At 52.9% G+C, this 19,322-nt stretch overlaps 1 protein-coding gene across 1 annotated transcript in view; it reads right to left on the minus strand.

The window, feature by feature from the left end:
- Position 1: 1 nt before the first annotated feature.
- The window catches only part of odad2 (outer dynein arm docking complex subunit 2), a 46,324-nt gene continuing 27,003 nt past the window's right edge, over positions 2 to 19,322 (minus strand). Inside the window, exons 16-21 of the mRNA XM_030099558.1 lie at positions 14,874 to 15,054; positions 14,726 to 14,787; positions 11,497 to 11,611; positions 7,884 to 8,072; positions 5,653 to 5,874; positions 2 to 115 (exon numbers count right to left, since the gene is read on the minus strand). Coding sequence (XP_029955418.1) covers positions 2 to 115; positions 5,653 to 5,874; positions 7,884 to 8,072; positions 11,497 to 11,611; positions 14,726 to 14,787; positions 14,874 to 15,054 — 883 coding nt within the window. The remainder of the gene's footprint in view (positions 116 to 5,652; positions 5,875 to 7,883; positions 8,073 to 11,496; positions 11,612 to 14,725; positions 14,788 to 14,873; positions 15,055 to 19,322) is intronic.

The raw sequence follows: 19,322 nt of genomic DNA on the forward strand, positions 1-19,322 counted from the left end.
CCTAAAGCGATCGGCTCTTCATGTTGGCCAGCGCCAGCATCCGGATGTTCCTGACGCATCCGGCCGCCGCCTCCTGGAGCTCCTCGTCCTCGGACGCCATGATGACGATCAGCGGCTGCGGGAGGCAGACAGGTCAAAGGTCAGCCTTCAGAGACGCACGGCGGCTGGTGTGAGCGTGGCAGTGCCTCAGCACAGGGCTTCAGGCTGCGAGCGCACATGCTTCTGGGAGTCTGCTCAGATGAAAGTGGCGCTGGAAGCGTGAAGCACGCCACTGCACAGCCTCTGCTCCACTCCAAAGGTCAGACTCTATCCCACTATTAGTGGCTTGTGTAATGGATCTGGTCAGATCTTACTGCAGAACAAGGTTTGGAGTTCTCCCGAAATCTCCACTTTTGGAAGTTTATGTTTTGGTTATATAAAGTTGAACATATAAAAGGCTTTTCAAAGAGCTGTGAATCATGAATGTGGGCCTGGGGAGGATAAGAGAGCTGACTGGATGGAGGGAATGCTACTGAGGGGCATGTGTTTCTGGGGTTTTGTTTTTTTTCACCCGTTTTATCTGCAGCGAAATCACTACATTATGTTTGTGGGCGGCTGCGGGGCTGAATCAAAATAAAAGTAAATGTAAGCATAAATACGCTGGTGCAGTGGATGCCTCTAAATTTGTTCAATGTGTGCCGTGTGGTAAAATCACAATGGTGTGCCACTGAGGTTTCCCAAGCCACACTCGCAATTATTCCAGATAGTCTTGTTTACATCGATAATGAACCGAAGGCAACATTACATCCCTCAACTGAGCACTTAAGGACTCTCCGCTCCTAAACACAACACAGCCTTAATAAATGCAGCGCGGAGACGTTCAGCTGCACCAATCAGGAGGCGGTTTGCAGCAGAGCGCTGCAGCAGGCCCGTTCGGACACCATCTGGACGGTTCCCTCGGCTGGGCTTCGAGAGGGACCGCGCTCACCGCGGATCCACACGTCAACACAGGAAGCGACCGGATCCCTTTGTTTTTCATCAGACAAATAACATTTCAGTCCAACAATGTGCTGTGAGCGAGTCTGATCCTGCAGTTGGTCGGTTTGGTGTAACTTGGGGAACGAGCGACACACGAAGGAGGCTTGAGCTTCGACAGCGAGCCGGAGAGCCGGGCTTCACCTGCAGCTACAGCTTCACTCCGCCGCGGCCAGACTTTCACCGCATTACCGGGTCTGTTCACACATCAACAGAGCTCGGAGCCGCAGGAAGCAGAGTTTTCAAAAGCAGCTTTTATAAAATGGTGTAAACAGACGGAAACGCAGATTTCTGGAAACACTCTGAAACGCTGTTACTGTGCCAACCATGATCACTGACCCGCTCCGGGGACAGTGGCAGGTGGGGAGTTGGACTGGGGCGGTACACCTGTCAAACGGTAACGCAGGTGTCCTGAGGCGAGCTCAGGGAGGACAGAAACCTCCCGGAGAGCAGAAGGGCAAAAGCTCGCTTGATCCTGATTTTCAGTATGAGTACAGGACCGTGAAATCGGGGCCTCACCATCCTTCTGACTTTTTGGGTTTTAAGCAGGAGGTGTCAGAGAAGTTCCCACAGGGAGAACTGGCTTGTGGCGGCCCAGCGTTCATAGCGACGTCGCTTTTTGATGCTTCGATGTCGGCTCGGAGCCTTTAAACCTGCTACCTGCCTGTTAAAAACGTCTCAGATGCCTCATTTTCCTGGAGGTAAATTTCCAGTTTGAGAGCATTAAGGTGAATTTCCTTCATTCAGAACTTTCTGAATCCATAGTTGCTAATTCGTGCAACATTTCAGCGGCAGCGGCTCCCTCGAGGTTCTGTTTGTGTGCGTGAAGAAGAGCTGAGATTGACTCCTAATTGTCTCCATGCTACATGTGAACTGGAGCCACCACGTCACTCCATTTGCACGGCCCGAGAAGCGGAGCGCAGACGTTTCCAGGATTTTCATGCAAACGTAAACAGTTAAAGGATAACAGATGAGAGCTGCAGTGAGTCAGCTCGTGAACCTGACAGCAGCCGGCCGGTGAGAAACTGAGAAACCAATATCCTTCCCCCTGATTATAATCACAGCGTTTTTGTGGAAAGGCCGATCGGCGGTCCAAGAGGCCTGCCGCTGCCTCTCCCAGCCAGCCAGGGGAGAGGAGGACATGTCCAACGCTCGGAGCTTTATAGGATTTTTAAATAGCATCCAAAACACCTCCGAAAGCAAACTTACATCCACGAGCCCCAGAAAACATGCAGCCCGCCGAAACAAGTCTCTTTTGTGGAAGCAGAGGATGCCTGAGAAGTGCCAGAGGCGGCGCTTTGGCCGGCCTCAGAGCGTGTCATTCAGACGCCGCCAAACGGGGTCCTGAGGCTGGCCTGAGATAAGCCTGTCTCTCTTCGCCGCCGCGCTCCTTCCCTCCCAGCTGGGATCTGGAGGGACATAATACACCGCTTGTTGCTCGCTCCCCGACTGCGGTAACACGAACACTCGCACCACGTTTGGAGGGAGCTCCGGGAGCGAGCGGCGACCCCCCCGGCGGAGCGGTGAAAACACAACTTCTCCTTACAAAAACATCCAACAGCACCAACTACTGGCCGGCGTTCCTGCCGGCGGCGTGTAGACGTAGGACACTGTTTAGAACGCTGTGGCTTGAGTACACAGGAGGAGGTGTGACGGCGTGAAGCGTGCTCCGCCGGGTCCCCGAGCCGGGTCCCCGAGCCGGGTCCCCGAGCCGGGTCCCCGAGCCGGGTCCCCGAGCCGGGTCCCCGAGCCGGGTCTGACAGCCATGACAGCCTTGCCGGCCCCTCCGGCGAGCTCCACTCTGCACCGCCGGGGCAAACGCCACAAACAGACAGCAGTGTTTAGCCGGCCGGAGGGGAAGCCGGAGAGGTAAACAACATTCCCTGCAGCCTCCAGCGAGCCGGCGGCGGTCTCCACAGAGGAAGGAGGAGGGCAGCGCTCAATTCACAAGACTTTCTGAGGAAGGTTTTGCTCTCAGCCATGTGTGTGTTTGTCTTAAAGACGGCTGAAGGAGTCCCAAACATCACGCTCCACGGATGTGAAAAACATGGTAGTCATAACAGAGCGCTGGACCGCCACACCCCCGACCTGAAGTCATGTTTCACACCAAGCGGAGGAAGCTCAGGCCCTCTTTACATAACCACCTTCCCACCAGGAAACACAAAAACGATGCCTTTTCACTGAAACGGGGTCTAAAGCTGTGATGAGTCGATTCCTGCGCCGACACGCAGTCAAACTCCACAACCACTGCTCCAGCGTGTCAGAGAGAGAAAACACTGAGGCCGACAGGCTCGGCGTGCCGGGGGCAGGAGAGCGCTCATGGCAACAAAAGTGCAAACGTTTTTCCCATTTAGATTAGCTTAAAAGCCTAAAATACACACCAGGACCTGGCAAAGGCTGCGCGCTGGAATACCTTCACATGAAAATTGCCAATAATTACCATCTGCATTTTGTAATTTTCATCAATTTACATTGCAAAGCCCCTCTTATGAAAGAGGCTTTTTAATACAAATAGCCGGCCGAAACCTGTCGACGAGGATTTATGGCCCCGGCAAACAATCCCCAGTCCCCCTGGAAGCCCGGCGGAGCGCAGAGGAGCGGCCGGCCGGGCCGCCAGGCGACACAGAATGAAGCTCTCTGGATAAAACTGCCAGATACCAAGAGAGGATGTCAAATCAAACAGTGTGATTCATCTGTGGGCCGCTCCCTCTCTGCTCTGACTGAAAGCACCTGAATCCCTGTTTGTCAAACAGACTCGGAGCTGATCCAACACATTCCTCCCTCAATCTGGGTAACCCAATCAAAGCACAAAAGCAGGTTTTGTCTCAAACAATAAAATTAAGCTGATTTATAAGTGTTTAACGCTCGTAGCGCTGAAAGTAAATAGCAGGGAGGATAAAAAATTGAATGTTTTGGTTAGGGCAGGATAAAAACACCGGGACGGGTCACTAATGTGTTTTCCAGTGTGAAATACTTTCTTTTCAATGCCTAATTTCCTCTGAACCTTGAGGGACTCGGCCATGTACCATTAAGCGTGCGGCGGAGGAAAGTCGTCCTCTGCAGCACAGACCTGCTCATTTAACACGGGGCAGGCCGTGTGGGCGAGCGTGTTTGGAGAGCTTCTCAGAGGCACAGGAACACGCTTTGAAATACAGTTGCACAAATACCGGAGGCAGCCCGGAGTTTTACACCGGGCCGTAAATCAGACGCGGCTCCCGATTCAATCCTGGATAAAACCCATTCAGAACTATCCTGGATATTGTTTTAACAAATTCTTCCGCGCGGACGCCTGTATATCACCGCCGAGCCCCCGCCGCCGGGCGCGGGGGGGCGAGCAGGTGAGGATCGGCCTCAGACGGGCCAAGTCCGCAGCCAGACCGAACAATGAGGCTGCCTGTGTTGTGTTTCTGCGGCGGAGATTTAGAACAAACGCAACACTGCTGCAGTTACGTGGCCTTTGGTGATTAAGCTCTTTAAAAGTCCAAAAATACATTATGGAGTAGTGCTGAGGCTCTTAGCTGGTACATTAATAAGGGCAAACACACAGAGGCAGATTAAAAAGGGTGGCATGCTTCAAATTCACACACACACCCTTATTCTCACATTAGATCTTAAATATAGAGAGCGGGAGGGAGAGATCGTCCACTTTTTGTCGTGGCGCAAACTACAAAAAGCATTCGGCTTAACGACTTCTGCAAATTGGACATAACTCCTCTGGAACACCCAATGTTTAGCCCGGTGATCCAATTATGGCGGCCGTGGAACCACACGCACTATAAGAGCACATCGAGCTGAAGCGCAGCGTTTAATGAACATGGGAAAGAAAAGATCTGGCTGCGACCGGATAACCACTTTGTAATTTGTATCACAGTTTTATTTAAAAGAGGGGGGAGGGGAAAAAGTGACCACAGAACGATTTCTCATGTGAAACTCTAGTTGAAGTAAAGCAATGTGCAGGACTGAAAAGTGACAAGACGTCAATAACGGAGCGCCGTGCACGGGAGGCGGGGCTGAGCCTGGAAACCAGCGTCACGCTGAACAATGCTCCTTCCCTCCACTGCCAGCGTGGAGGAAGCGGGCGGATGTAGGCCGGCGGAGCCCATAAAAACACATTGTTGTGCGTCGGCCCTGGAGCGGCCGCGACCCCGCTCGCCGGCCCGCATTCTGCCCCGACGTCCAGGAACAGCCCGGAGCAACAGTTACCCCCGGCTACAGCCCTTTGACTCCCGCCGCCGTGGCATCCAGGGTCTCCCCGGCAAACGGCGCTTCGCACACACACTGAGCTGTTTGCTTTTCTGGATTCCCATGACGGCTAGAAAGCGGAGTCATGTTTCCGCCGTCGGATAAAATTCGCTTTGTTTCTGCTCGCTCCGGTCAAAGGCTCTGGAAATAGCTGCTGCGCTTCAAAGTTTATTACTCTGTGTTTTTCACACTTCACTAAAACAAGAGACCAAAGCGCCTTTTCCTCTGCAATTACCACAGATTTAGTCTTAATAGCACTAAATAAAATAAGAAACTGCTGCAGTGGTCAGAGCAGATGTAATTTTAGATTCTCTCGTGTTGCTTTACTCGATTTAAAAAAAGAATATTAATTTTTGACACATTTCTGGAGGGTTGGTGTGAGTCAGCAGCACTGACCTTGACCACTCCTTTCTCATGCATGGTGATGATGTTCAGTGGGTCCTTGGAGAGCTGGTGCAGGGCCATGGCCGTGCTCCGCCGGACGGCGCTGTCCTTGGACCTGAGGAAGTGCACCAGCGGGGCCACGGCTCCGGCCTCGCCGAAGTCCGCCCTGTTGCTGCTCCAGCGGCAGCAGTGGCCGATGGCCTCGGCGAGCGGCCCGCGCAGCCCGTCGTCCGTCTGAGGAGGAGAGGGAGGGAGGCATTGGTTACCAGAGACCGGACTTTACAACCAGCTGTGCAGCAGAGCAACACCAGAGAGGCCCAGACAGGAAGGAGCAAGACCGCGGGTCCTGATGGGGTGAGCCCCAGAGTGCTCAGGACCTGAGCCACCCAGCTCTGTGGAGTACTCCATCATGTCTTCAGCATGAGACAGTCTGTGGAGGGTCCCTGTCCCCAAGACGCCGAGTCCCTGTGGCTCCAGGGACTGCAGGCCTGTGGCACATCATGACCCTGAAGAGACCGGTTGAGGAGCAGCTCCCTGGTCAAACCACACTTGGGCCCCCGACAGTTCACCTACCAGCCCAAACCCGGAGTTGGGGATTCCATCATCTCCCTGCTCAACCATTTCTCCTCCCACCTGGACCAGCCACCAGCACTGTGAGACTCATGCTTTCTGACTCCTCCACTGCCTCCAAACACCGTCCGTCCGGCCCTGCTGGGGAGGAAGCTGACGGCGAGGCAGGTGGACTCCCCCCTCGTGTCCTGGATTCTGGACTACCTGCCTGGCAGACCAGCGTTGGTTTTCCTGCAGCACTGTGTGTCAGACAGTGGTCAGCAGCAGCAGGGTCCACGGCGGACTGTCCTCTCTCCCTTCCTCTTCACCCTCTACACCACGGACTCCACTCCTCTCCAGGAGTTCTGGGATGGCTCTGCAGTGGTTGGGAGGATCAGTGGGGGATGGGGCTGAGTACAGGGCTGCGGTGGATAACGTTGTCACACGGTGCGAGCTGAACGACCTGCAGCTGACGTGATGAAGACCAAGGAACTGGTTGTGGACATGAGGAGGACTAAGGTGCCGGTGACCCCAGCGGGCCGCGGAGGACATTGTTGATAATTACAAATAATAGGACTGCGTGTGTTTACATGAGACTTTTATTCCTCTATAAATACCAATAAAGTCTAATTCCGCTCTAAGATGACCACAAATGGCTGAAAGCTTTATTCAGAAGTAAGTTTAAATCGGAATAGACCGGCGGGTTTATTCTCCTTTGGAAGCAGAGTTATCTGCTAATTCCGCGCCGCTTCATTCTGCTCGTTCTGCGCATGCTCTGTCATGATGACGCAATTTTCCAAGATGGCGGCCCGCAGCCCACGTTTCGGCTCAAATGGAGACGATTTACTTAACGGCAGTTTAAGAAGAACTGGATACAAACAAACGAGCGGCTTGACGGGCGCTTTACAACGCGGACATTTCCACAGCTGCAGCGTCAAAGTTAAACCAGAAGAAAAAGAAGAGAAAAACGCTGTTTGCTTCCGGGAGACGTCGGTACGTCACAGCCGCCCCGTCCAATCAGAATGCTTCACAGACCCCGGCGTGAAAGAGGATTTAATCCCTCGTTTCATTTTCGCTCATTTCTCTATTTTCTGAGGCGACTGAGGTCCTTCAGCGTCTGCAGGCCGATGCTCAGGATGTCCTCTGAGTCTGTGGTCGCCGGTGAGGGGGTCTGACGCCAACAGGCTGATCTGCAGAGCCGAGACCAGGCGGGAGTGAAGCTGGACTCTCTGACGGAGGGCTGCGAGGAGGATGGTGTCCAAGCTGCAGGTCATGTTGGACAATGTGTCCCTTCCGCTCCACGACCGGCTGGTCAGCCACAGGAGTGCATTCAGGACCAGACTGGTCATATGAAAAGACACCAGAGCGTCACAGGACACCATGTCCGCCTGTGACCATCAGACAGTAGAACTCCTCACTCAGTGTAGATCCAGAGCAACGCTCGTTCAGATTTGTCTTTTTGTTTCGGTCTATTTATTTGAATGTGTACTTATGTAAACTGATTTATATATTTTGTGCTTTGCTTCTTTCTTTGACCTTTGCATTATGAGCGTCTGTGACAGAGAGGAATTTCCCTTTGGGGATGAATGAAGTATTTCTGATTCTGACCCTTGGCAGTATCTGAGCTGCTCTCATTAGCTGGATTTGCGCGGCAGTGAGCGGGAAAAGCCGGAGTGTTTGTGAGCTGTTCTTACTGTTGCAGTCAGCCTGGCCAGCAGCGGGACGACCCCGTGGTCGGTGAGGACTGCCAGGTTCTCCTCGTCTTTGGCTATTTTAGTGATGACGCTGCAGATGCTCGCCAAGACCTCTTTGTTTGTTGACTTCAGCAAATTAACAATCACTTCCAATCCGCCGACGAAGGAGCGCACCATCTCCCCCGAGTCCTGCAGCGAAAGAGGCTGTTATTAACCGGAGTGAGCGATGAAGAGACAGGCAGGATAATGACAGAGGGAGGAGAGAGGCTGGCAGGGAAATCCACACACTGCAGACAAAACAACCAGCAATAAATAAGTCTAAACATGCAGCGTTGCATGCAAGGCGACACCCATTCCGACAGCAGATCTGTGGGTGAGTGAAAGTTTGACGTCTCTGTCAGCGTCCTCGCCTCGCACCCAAGCTTGTCATAATAAAGATGGAACATGACATTTACAGCTTAGGGGCGACGTTTGAAACGTTTCTCGCCACTGAGCCGACGGTGAGCAGACACGGCGTGACTCCACGGCACCGGCGGCTACCGCGGGACTCCTCGGCCGCCCGTGGAGCCGTGCCTACTGAAAACCCCAACAGCGACCGCAGAGGAAGAGCTGGCGCGGACGTCGGCTGCACTAAGGCTTTGGCACGTCAGGCCGCCGTTTAAATCACAGCTCACCAGACTGCCAGAGCACATGAAGGTGCCCGGGTTTGTAATGTCCACTGCTTTTGAAAATAGAATGGAAACTTCCCTGGAAAGCATGCAATTATGGATAGATGCATGCAAATGACAAAGCGCGCTTAATTTGAGCCCATCATGACATCAATGTACTGAAATCCAACTGCAATCACACAGTTTACTGGACACACTGCTGCCTTTTGATTGTGATGCACACAAACGTTGGGAGGGAGGGCTGAGCACGGTGCGTCTGGGTCCTGTGATGGCGTGCCAGAGGATGAGCCATGTGAAGAGAGGGAGGGGGGTTGGCCCAGGAGCTGACCCCCCACCCCCCACCCCCACCGACACACAGGAAGCTCTTCCTCAGGAATACAGATGACGGCTGGCCCAGGAGTCCCTGCGACAGAGGAAGCTCTCTCAAGCCACCAGCTGCGACAGACTATCCAGAACCTCTTTCATGGCCTGGCCGGCCCCCAGATCTGAAAACCACCGCATTATGAGGCTGCACACGGAAAGGCCTCTGCTGCCGCCTCCCCTCCCCTTACCCAGGATGAAATGAAATAGGAAACACATTATCTGCTGAGCGTGATCTGAGGGGCTCTGGCATTCTGAGAGTTCGGCCTCCAGTCAGTAACCTGGAGAACGACCCCGTTTACACCACAGCCGTTCAGGAGAAAACGCATCGCTTTCTGGCTTTGGCTTCAGAAAAGTTTCATGTCTGCATGGCAACCTTTGAAAATGATGTTTTTTTTACATGGAAATGACAGAAAGGAGGTAGTGAGCATGTCAGGCCACGAGGCTGAAAACTACCAAGTCCAGGAGAACCTGGACTGGGACCAGGACCAGGACTATACTGACAGGAAACACTGTTCTGATTGACCATCTACTGAGCATGTCCAGACCGACTGGTCGCCACAGTCTCGTCACACACGCGTTTCCAGGGAGACGGAGCTTTTTCAAAAAAAATTCCATCATGGGATTCGCTCTTTAAAACGACCTGATGAGAAATTTTGTGTTTTCACTTGAAATTGCTGCCATGTGGATCGCCAGCGTTTAAATGTCCTTCTGTGGGAGGAGAAGGATATGATAAGTTACTTTCATGCTACTGAATGGACTGAAACTGGCCTGGCAGCACAGCGTCTGAGTGGAGGGGCGGCGGTACAGTATGGAGCATCCAGTCGACGCATTTATGCCGCGGCTCTTCCATAAATCCACTATAGAGCTGCTAACTGGAACCACATGAGGCTTTATCTAAACAGCGGCGGCTGTATCGGGTTCCTCCGGTCGATGGGCACAGAGCACTCTCTCGCTCTTGTCATTGCCCCCCGTCCCAGAGAAATCACCCCAAAAGCATGTTCGTGAATTTCCCCCGAAATTGGCACGCTGACGTCCAGACAAACATTGTCAAACTTTGTTAGCGCTCAGCAGTGGCTCTACGCTCTGGCTCCATATGGCCGCCATGCATCGTCTTTGCTTCACTCCTGGGCCGGAGAAATTCCAGCCAGCGGGGAAAAAAGAGAGAGCTGGATCCCGAAGACACCTGCCTGGGCCCCAGGATATCTGTTTAAACTTATCCAGATTGTTCTGCTGACAAGCTGTTTACCCTAATCACAGTGATAATCTAATAGAACAACATTACGCTTGGAGCTGGAGACCATGCGAGTGCCCGTCTGATCAAAGACCCGCTGATGTCCGACTGAAATTACAGCTGATTGACAACAGCGCTGCGCAGCGGCCTGCTGACAATCTGAAACAATAACACACAGGCGCACGGCTCGACTCAGCGCTGGACTCGTGCAGCAGTCTCACTGACGACAGACGTCCAGAAGGCCGAGGAAAGGAAGGGGAACATCAGTGAGGCGCAGACCGAGGTGGACTCGTTTCCACCCTGATGCCAAACTGCAAAACGGGTCTGAAACGAATCAAAAGCAGGACTGGAACTGCAGTAACCACGGTTCAGATCAGGGTCAAAATCAAGTCCCCACGTGGCGTGAAGCTAATCCTGCCATACCTGCCTCAAAACCAATGCAGAACTGGGGTGTGAGGCGAGGATGCAGCTCCTGGCTGAGGAATCAAGCTGACAGTTTAAGGTTAAGCTAAAATGTTCCTATTGCTGAAACTGAAGGTTTTAAAGTGAGAATTACCAAAAAAAACTTGGCGTTTAAAACGTACAGCCTCAGATCATCATGGTTGTGAAGTAAATATGTGAAAATACAGGTGAGGACAGAGGAGGGACGTGAGTAAAGCGCATTTAGACTTTCTGGAGAGCAGTGATGCTGCTGGGTTGTTATCACAGCAGCACGGTTCTCTTCCAATTCCCCAGACTGTTTCAGTCTTTTCCCACTTTCACACTCGCAGTCTTTAAACCGGTACAGACGGGACTCGGGACGTTTTATAAGACGCTGCACAGCTCAGCGCCGAGCCACAACAGCTTTACACAACATTGTTTGCATACAATAAACAAACTGCAAGAAAGCCGCAATGTTGTGCTGCAGAAAGCCTGTCGGCGCGCCGCACTAACGAATCTTTCTGCGTTATGTAAGCAGAGTTGGATGAGCCTGTGACTTCGCTGCTTTCAGACGCTGCTCGGCACACGGTGCTCTCTGAGCGGATCTGTAACCAGCAGCATGTCGAGGGGAGATTTTCAGCTGGGAAATCACAGGATATTACTCAGTCTCTCTCCCGATTCACCGATCCCGGCGTGCCAGGCAGCCTCCTCTGCTTCTTATTAGCGCAGAGTTCATGTAAGCCTCCTGTGACACGGCGCTGGCCCGGCTCGCCTCCCAGCAGCAGCGGCAGGTCGCAGCTCCGGCTCACCCCTTCCTGCTGAAACCACACCAGCTCTGCAGGCCTCTCTGATTTACGGGCGATCTGTGTGCCTTTGGTGTGCTCCGACAAGAAGACAAATGTATTTTCAAGCAGAAAAAAAACCCCCCTACCTTTGCGTTCTGGATGCATGGACAGAGAGCCCACGCGGCGCTGGACTCCACATCTGCGCTGGGGTTTTTCAGCAGCGACCACACCAGGCGGACTCCGTCAAGCTGGTCGATGATTCTGAAAAGAAACAGAGAGAAATATTACGATCCCTCGCCGTTCCATGCTTGAGAAAATGATTTCTTTTCAGCAGTGATCGTCAGCCTGGCCTGCAGGAGCTCGGAGCAGCTGCAGCCAGACAGGATCAAAGAGCCAATCGATTTCAGCAGCGGCTTTTCATCACCACTTGTCTGCAGTCCGGCTCGCTTCCTCTCCAGGCCTTCTCAAACCCACCCACTGTCTGCTCGCTCTGATCGCGCTCCACAGAGGAGCTCGCCATGCCAGCGGGCCAGAGGTTAACTCACAGCGCTCCCAACGCAGACTTATAAATAGAAACCGAGACAAACTTACACTTTATGTTGGTGGCTTGTTTTTAAGCCCCGGCCAAAGAGAGGACTCTTTTCCAAATCAAACAGAGCCAGAGACAGGTCGCTCTATATTTCATAGAGTCTGAGTGAAGTTTACTTAAGCATGAGCAGTATTTCATGTCGTATACATGACTGTTTTCAAAACTGCAGTCAAGGTCTGAGAACTGGGAGAATTACACCACAGAGCAGCCGTTGTCTGGTATAAATAACATGTAACGTGTTCCCCATGTGTGCTTCCACCAACAAGGCCGACATTGAATGCTGTCATAATTACTTAAACACTCCCTAATCACAGTATCTCCGTGACTGGCAACGAGCGAACACTCATCGGGGACGTCCCCAGCGCCGTCTGTCTTCCGTTTGCACATAAATCAGTCTAGAGGGATCTTAGCATCAGACCCGGTCTGCGGGGCTTCTGTACTCCGGACCCAAAACAAGACGCAGAGCGTCACATCGGCCGCCAAAACAGCTCCGTCTTCCAGCGAAGCAGGTATGCAACAGATTAGCGATGCAGCGGCGGACGACAGTGATGGATTGGAGGAGGAGACCACAAACCTTCCAGGCATTAAACAACGAGTGTTCGCTCGTGTAGCTACACAGGACCGCATGCAGGAAGCGCTACGTCACCGACCGCACGCCGCCGCCGAGGAAGACAAGCGCGCCACTGTTTCACGGAGGACTTGAAAGCCGTGGCTGTTTGTTTTGGGATTTGAGCAGTTCTGAATGACCTGAGTGGAGAAGACGGTGAGAGCACGATGGCTCTGGTCGTTTATTCATGCTAACAGACAGGAACGCTGTAAGCTAACCGCGCGGCGTCGTACGCACATCAGCGTCATATCTGTTAGCTGGCCAGGCCCCGTCGATCGGGGTTCATCTGGAAAACGGCGCCGGCCGTGTCGGTCTGGAACAGGAAGCAATCCAACCCGAGCTGTGCTAATCGCTCGGCAAACTCCAGCACACCGACGAGTCTCAGGCTGAAATAAGACCTCTGTGTTTACGGCGACGTGTGAAGCCTGACCTAAATATTCATATCGTGAGAAAACATGGAGGACTAGTCCAAACATGGAGGAATACACTCCTGCGGCTGAGTGGAGCTCGCCACAGCCGCTGACTGTGTTTTGACGTGATTCACTCCAAACAATTGCAGCAAACTTATACAACGGCGAGCAAACAATGAAAGCCGAGCCGCAGCGCCGTGTTTGTGTCCAGTGCTAATTAGGAGGGGTCTCAGAGTCCACAACAGCCTCGTAAAAGCAATGAGGCACAGATGGAGGCTGCGCAGTCCCACAGCATCGAGGTTACACGAAACAGCCGTGGACCGGGGCTGGCTGTGTTTTCCCATGCAGCGCTGGACAGGCCAGGGCGTTAGGTATGCCCGTCTGACCGGCCCAGCTCTGAAGGCCGACCGCAACGCCGCACTAAAACACCGGGAATTAAACCACAACCATATTTAACGCAGCATGTGCAATAAACAAAGCTTTTAAAATCTGTCATTAAGCCGAGGATGAAAGGGCCAGCTACCTGCGCACTCGCAAATTAAACCGGCGGTAAATTTCCTGAGGCATCGGCCAGTGACAGCTTAATGACACTTCTGCTCACGCCGCCGATCGCTGTGAAAACACGACAGCAGGACTCAGCTCAGGAACATGAGCTGGAGATGCTACTGTAGCGACGGCGAGGAGGTCAGGAGAAATCCACACGGGGCTGGTGTCCACAGCTGGAAACATCAGGCGACGCTTAGCTGACTGGACCGACAGCAACTGACAGCAGCCGGAGCAGCCGGAGCAGCCGGAACAGCCGGAGCAGCCGGAGCAGCCGGAACAGCCGGAACAGCCGGAACAGCCGGAGCAGCCGGAGCAGCTAGAACAGCCAGAACAGCCGGAGCAGCCGGAACAGCCGGAGCAACCGGAGCAGCCGGAACAGCCGGAACAGCCGGAGCAGCCGGAACAGCCGGAACAGCCGGAACAGCCGGAACAGCCGGAGCAGCCGGAGCAGCCGGAGCAGCCGGAGCAGCCGGAGCAGCCGGACAGCCGGAGCAGCAGGAGCAGCCGGAACAGCCGGAACAGCCGGAGCAGCCGGAGCAGCCGGAGCAGCCGGAACAGCCGGAACAGCCGGAGCAGCCGGAACAGCCCGAGCAGCCGGAGCAGCCGGAGCAGCCGGAGCAGCAGGAGCAGCAGGAGCAGCCGGAGCAGCTAGAACAGCCAGAACAGCCGGAGCAGCAGGAGCAGCCGGAGCAGCCGGAGCAGCCGGAGCAGCTAGAACAGCCAGAACAGCCGGAGCAGCAGGAGCAGCCGGAGCAGCCGGAGCAGCAGGAGCAGCAGGAGCAGCCGGAGCAGCTAGAACAGCCAGAACAGCCGGAGCAGCAGGAGCAGCCGGAGCAGCCGGAGCAGCCGGAGCAGCTAGAACAGCCAGAACAGCCGGAGCAGCCGGAGCAGCCGGAGCAGCCGGAGCAGCTAGAACAGCCAGAACAGCCGGAGCAGCAGGAGCAGCCGGAGCAGCCGGAACAGCCGGAGCAGCCGGAGCAGCAGGAGCAGCAGGAGCAGCAGGAGCAGCCGGAGCAGCTAGAACAGCCGGAGCAGCCAGCTCGGGATCAGCAGAGCTTCCTCTTCATGCTGGAGTCTGGAGTCCAACAGCGACGCTCTCAGGTGAAAAAGGACAAACTTCTTCGTTCTGGGCGCCGTTTCCAGGTGGAGCGTACTGAAAACCCTGAAAAGCGGCTCCTGCACACGAGCACCACGGCCGCAGTCAATAGCCGACAGAAACTCACGCCATGTTTTCTTTGTCCGTTGCGCACGCTCCGATCGCCTTGGTGACGTTCACAAGCAGCATCTGGTTGGACGACAAAAAGCACGCATGAATGGATCTGGGAGGCGTTACTCAAAATCGGTCCAGGATGAGTGTTGACGTTCTCCGACCTGGTTGGTTCTGGAGAGCAGGTCAACCAGCCGCCTGATGCCTCCACACCGGCGGATGTGGGCTCTGTTCTCAGGTAAACGGAGGAACTCTCCCAGAGCTCCGGCCACGTTCACCAGCACGGCTTCAGGCTGGTCGCTCAGCAGGCCCACCAGCGTCTCCACAGACATGAACTCCTGAAACCTTCGGGGGGAACACAGGAACAAACATCCGCAGGGGGCAGATCAATACGGGGCAGCTGCTTTACCTTCGCTATGAAAACAAAACGCTAATGAAAACACTGGAAAACGTCTCGTGTTGCTTCCCTGTCATGCCTGAGGAGTGCGGTGTGAGCGGCAGGTAGCGGCCGCTCGGCACAGGACCCGTTGTGTAATTCAGCCACTTTTCCCACGGCTCCTCACAGTTGTCCCTGCTACTCGCTTTGCATAACCAAGGCTTTGCTGTGGCTTGGAAGCCGCTCCTCCCTCTTTAGCTGTGATTCTGGCCTGTTTGCCGATGCTACAGAGTGGTAAACTATCGTAAACATTTAAAGGGGTATAATGCGGTGGCGGAGGAGAAACCTCAACAAACCTCTGATGTACGGTTAAGCCCGGCGACTGTTTTTATTCACAGTTACGGTTGCTGGCATCGCGGCCCCGCGAGCTGTTGTAGAGGGCCAAGGTCATGTGGTGTTTTTGGTCAGGGTCCATCGGGAGGCAGCCTATTCTTGCAAGTGAAAACACAGCTAATGAACAGAGCGGCTGCCAAAGCTAACATCGGAGACATTCGGCGTGTCGAAACACAATGGCGTGCCTGTGTCATCGCCGGAGCGTCATCGCCGACCCGGCGCGGCAGAGTTATGTAGCAATCACACGTTTGATAAATGAACATCCAGTCATGTCTATTTTTGTTAGGCCGAGCCCGGCCGAGGTAATTACGTGATGCGGGAGCGGCGTTACAGGAGGCTGCGCAGACCTGGAAGCCTCTCAGCTGCTTCTGTACGGCACCGCTTCAGGACCGACCGGCCGCCTCTCCCCCTCTCTGCACCCCAGCACACCCGGCCCAGTGCAGAAAGACATTCTGGATGCTGTAGCTCTCATTTTAATCTCTTTCTTTTAGCCATTTAGGATGTTTCAACTGTCTTTTCGTCTCCAGTTTTGCCTTTTTGGAGCTTCTAACAGGATGTTTTACTGTCTCTTCACAGATATCTAATACAAGGCAAACCAGCATTTTTTTGCACTGAATGTAAATGAGTCTGTTTAGTTATTCTGAATTAATTTAAATGTCACATTTGAACCATAAACTGCAAGTTAAGGTAATTTGATGTGCGAATAAAGGTAAGCTTGATGGTGTTTTTTTCCCTTCTAATTAGCTTAGAGTCCACTCAGAACGGGGTGGCAAACATAAGGCCCGTGGACTAAAACCAGCCTGCAGAAGGCTCCAATGCGGCCCACAAAACAACGAGGCAAATGGGAACAATTTCTGAGAAAACACAGATTTTTTTTTTTTTTAATTGCAACACAACACAACACTGAGATATCCTGATGCTGCCGAAAAAACACCCATAATGCCACAGTACCAAGTTGTTTCAGACACTTCACTGGAGTTTGCAGCAGAAAGTTTAATTAGAATTAGCTTTATGTTGAGTTTGCAGTCATTTCCTGTCGTGATTGTTCGATTTTGTGAACATGTGGACATTTTCAGCATGTGTCCTCGGCGCCACCACAAAAAGAACTTTAAAGCGGAGCCTTAAAGGTCATGATGGCTCTATTTGACTGAATATGGGGTGTATGTGGCCCCTGCACTGAAACGACTTTGACCCAGCTGCACTCCAGAGGAGCTGCAGAGCTGAACCCCAAACCGGAGGCTTCAGGGACTCTGACCTGCAAATTACTGTCAAGAGAGGACGGAGAGAGCACGGTCTGGAGCACCTCGGCGTATGGGCCGCACGTCGACGCAGCCATAAATATGCTCAGTGTTCCAGTGTTTCCAGCTCAGGCGATTTTCCCTCCTCACACACACACACACACACAGCCTTGGCCCAGGTATAATGGAAGTCTTAAGAAAAACACAAGCTTATGACAATGTGGCCTTTGAACAAACACAGCTAACGTTTTGAGTGTAATTATATTTCGGGGCATCGATGCGCTCTGGTCGTGATGCGTCATTAATCAGGAAAATGGCTAACATGTGCAGCTACCTGTCTTGGCTGGAGGCCCTGCCCCTCCATCCACCCCGACCCCACAGCTGTGCTGTCCAGACCGCGAGGACCGTCAGTCACATGAAAGAGAAAATCCTGCCGTGGCCCGCTTCATTTGACCATGAACTCCATGAAAGAAAGAAGGGAGGAAGAGAAGAGAAGGCACACTCTCTGCCTGCCATTACTGCAGAATATGTATTCCAAAATGATTTTCAGTTCAGTGCAGCCCTGGGCTGGTGATTGATTGTGAAATGAGCGCACGGCCCTGGAGCGCTGTTACCATTAGCAGCCGCTCCTCTCTGACAGTAATGGCTCGGCCCCTCGTTCCAAGCGTTTCTGCCTGACCCAGACATTTTAAGTGATTCAAATAAGCCTGAGAGAGCACGAGAAAACAGATCCACTTACGCATTCAAGTGGGCATTAAAAACATTTGCCCGGCATCGCGCTGGTTTCCTCCCAGAGAGGCGGCCAACTTCACCTCCGTTCACACCCAACTGCCTGCAGCATCCAGAAAAACAGGCCTCCAGAGAGAGCACCAGTCAGTGAGCGCTCTCTGCAGCTCTCTGGGGCTTTAAAGTGAAGACGGGGCCAACCAAAAGCGTCGGTCAGTGACGTGCCGCTAAACGTGGCTCAGGTGTGATTAATGGTGCCATCATAACTATGTCTTCTGCTGTTCTTACCACGGCGGAGCAGCTGCTCTGCATAGCAACAAGTGTGACGAGCGGCGGAGCGCCGGTCCTGGCAGCAAACCTGAACGGACGCCAAATTCAGCGAGCAGCTAGCCACAAGCAACCACGATGTCTTCTCTTCGGACCATCTATCAATGAGCGCCTGCTCTGACTCACCACTCCTCATCTGACCTCTGACCTCCAGACGTTTTCAACTCTTTTTTTTGTTCGTCCACTTCTTCTGACTTGCACCGCTTGCATTGTTGACTACCCAAAATGCATTGCGCTCAGCGCTACAGCCGCTGGAAAGTCCGCTTGCAAGAGAGCCGAGACCCACGGTCTCAAGTGGACCAGAGTTCACTTGTTTGGTCCGGATCAGAGTGCAGAGGAGCATGAACCAAAGGAAAGTCCCTGAAGTGGACTCTGGTCCGGATCGAGCGGGGTGGCTGTCGAAGTGCCCTTAAATTCAAAAGAATAAGCTGCAGGGGAAAAAGAGCTCATCGGCTGAAATCTGCTCTTACGACAGCTAAAAGAATCATTCTCAGGCACTGGAAAGGACAGAACCATCCCACTCACACAGAATGGTATACAGCTTAGTCAGAGTCCGCTTCATATGAGCGCCTGATATACAAAATAAATGACCGAATGCATATTTATGAAGAGATTTGGAGCCCTTTGTAACTTCACATGGGACCTGAGCACAATCTTAATCCTGCAATGCGCTTGGGTTGTTTCTCTTTGTTTTGTTCTCTGTTTTCTTTGTTTAGTTTTTTTTCCCCTTTCCGACTGGCTGGCGGGGCGGGATACGGGATGAAACACAAAGTGTTCCTTCATTTGTAAAGTTTGTAAAAATGTATGTCGCATTTGGCTGTTTGTGCACATCTTTGGATGTTGAGATGTTGAGCTTGTGCCTTCAGTGCTGATGTGCATCTTGTCCACGGGGATGTATCGGGACGTCAACGCAATGATTGCGGACGTCTGTATGTGTGGAATGATGAGGGAATGAATAAACACATTATTGAAGAGAAATTAAAAAAAAAAAAGAAAAAAGAATAAGCTGCACAAACACAACACAAGCAAATAAAACACAGGCAGCCGTTTAGTTGTCCCACTCTGGAGGACCTGAGACGCTGGGCTGAAACCAGACCTGGAAGTCACTGAAAAGACGAGGATCCTCTGTCTCAGAGTGAGAGCCGGGCTGGCCTGGTTGAATTAAAGCTCCCACATGGTTTCCTTCATGATGAGATACAGATCTGTCCGTCCCACTCCGTCATGCTCCCGCCGGCTGAGGGAATCCTCTCCTAACTGGATGTGGCAGCAGGCGCTCAGTTCCAGTCGGGAGGATTTAACAGAGACTTTAAATGCTGGATATCATTCTGTCACTGATGATCTATGGGGTGAGGAGAGATCCGTGTGAGTGCTACCGAGTCCTTCTCTTGTTAGTTTTGGAAATCCGCTGCAATTTAAAGGCTTTAAGGACAGTAAACCTCACAGTGTTTAATACAGAGATCAGAACGGACAATGCCTCATTAGTTTATAAGGAGAAGGGGTTGAATTGCTAAGTATGTTACTGAGGTATTAAATCCATGCATATGTGGGATATA

Source organism: Salarias fasciatus, chromosome 9 (assembly GCF_902148845.1).
Source record: "Salarias fasciatus chromosome 9, fSalaFa1.1, whole genome shotgun sequence".
Classification (NCBI taxonomy): Eukaryota; Metazoa; Chordata; class Actinopteri; order Blenniiformes; family Blenniidae; genus Salarias; species Salarias fasciatus.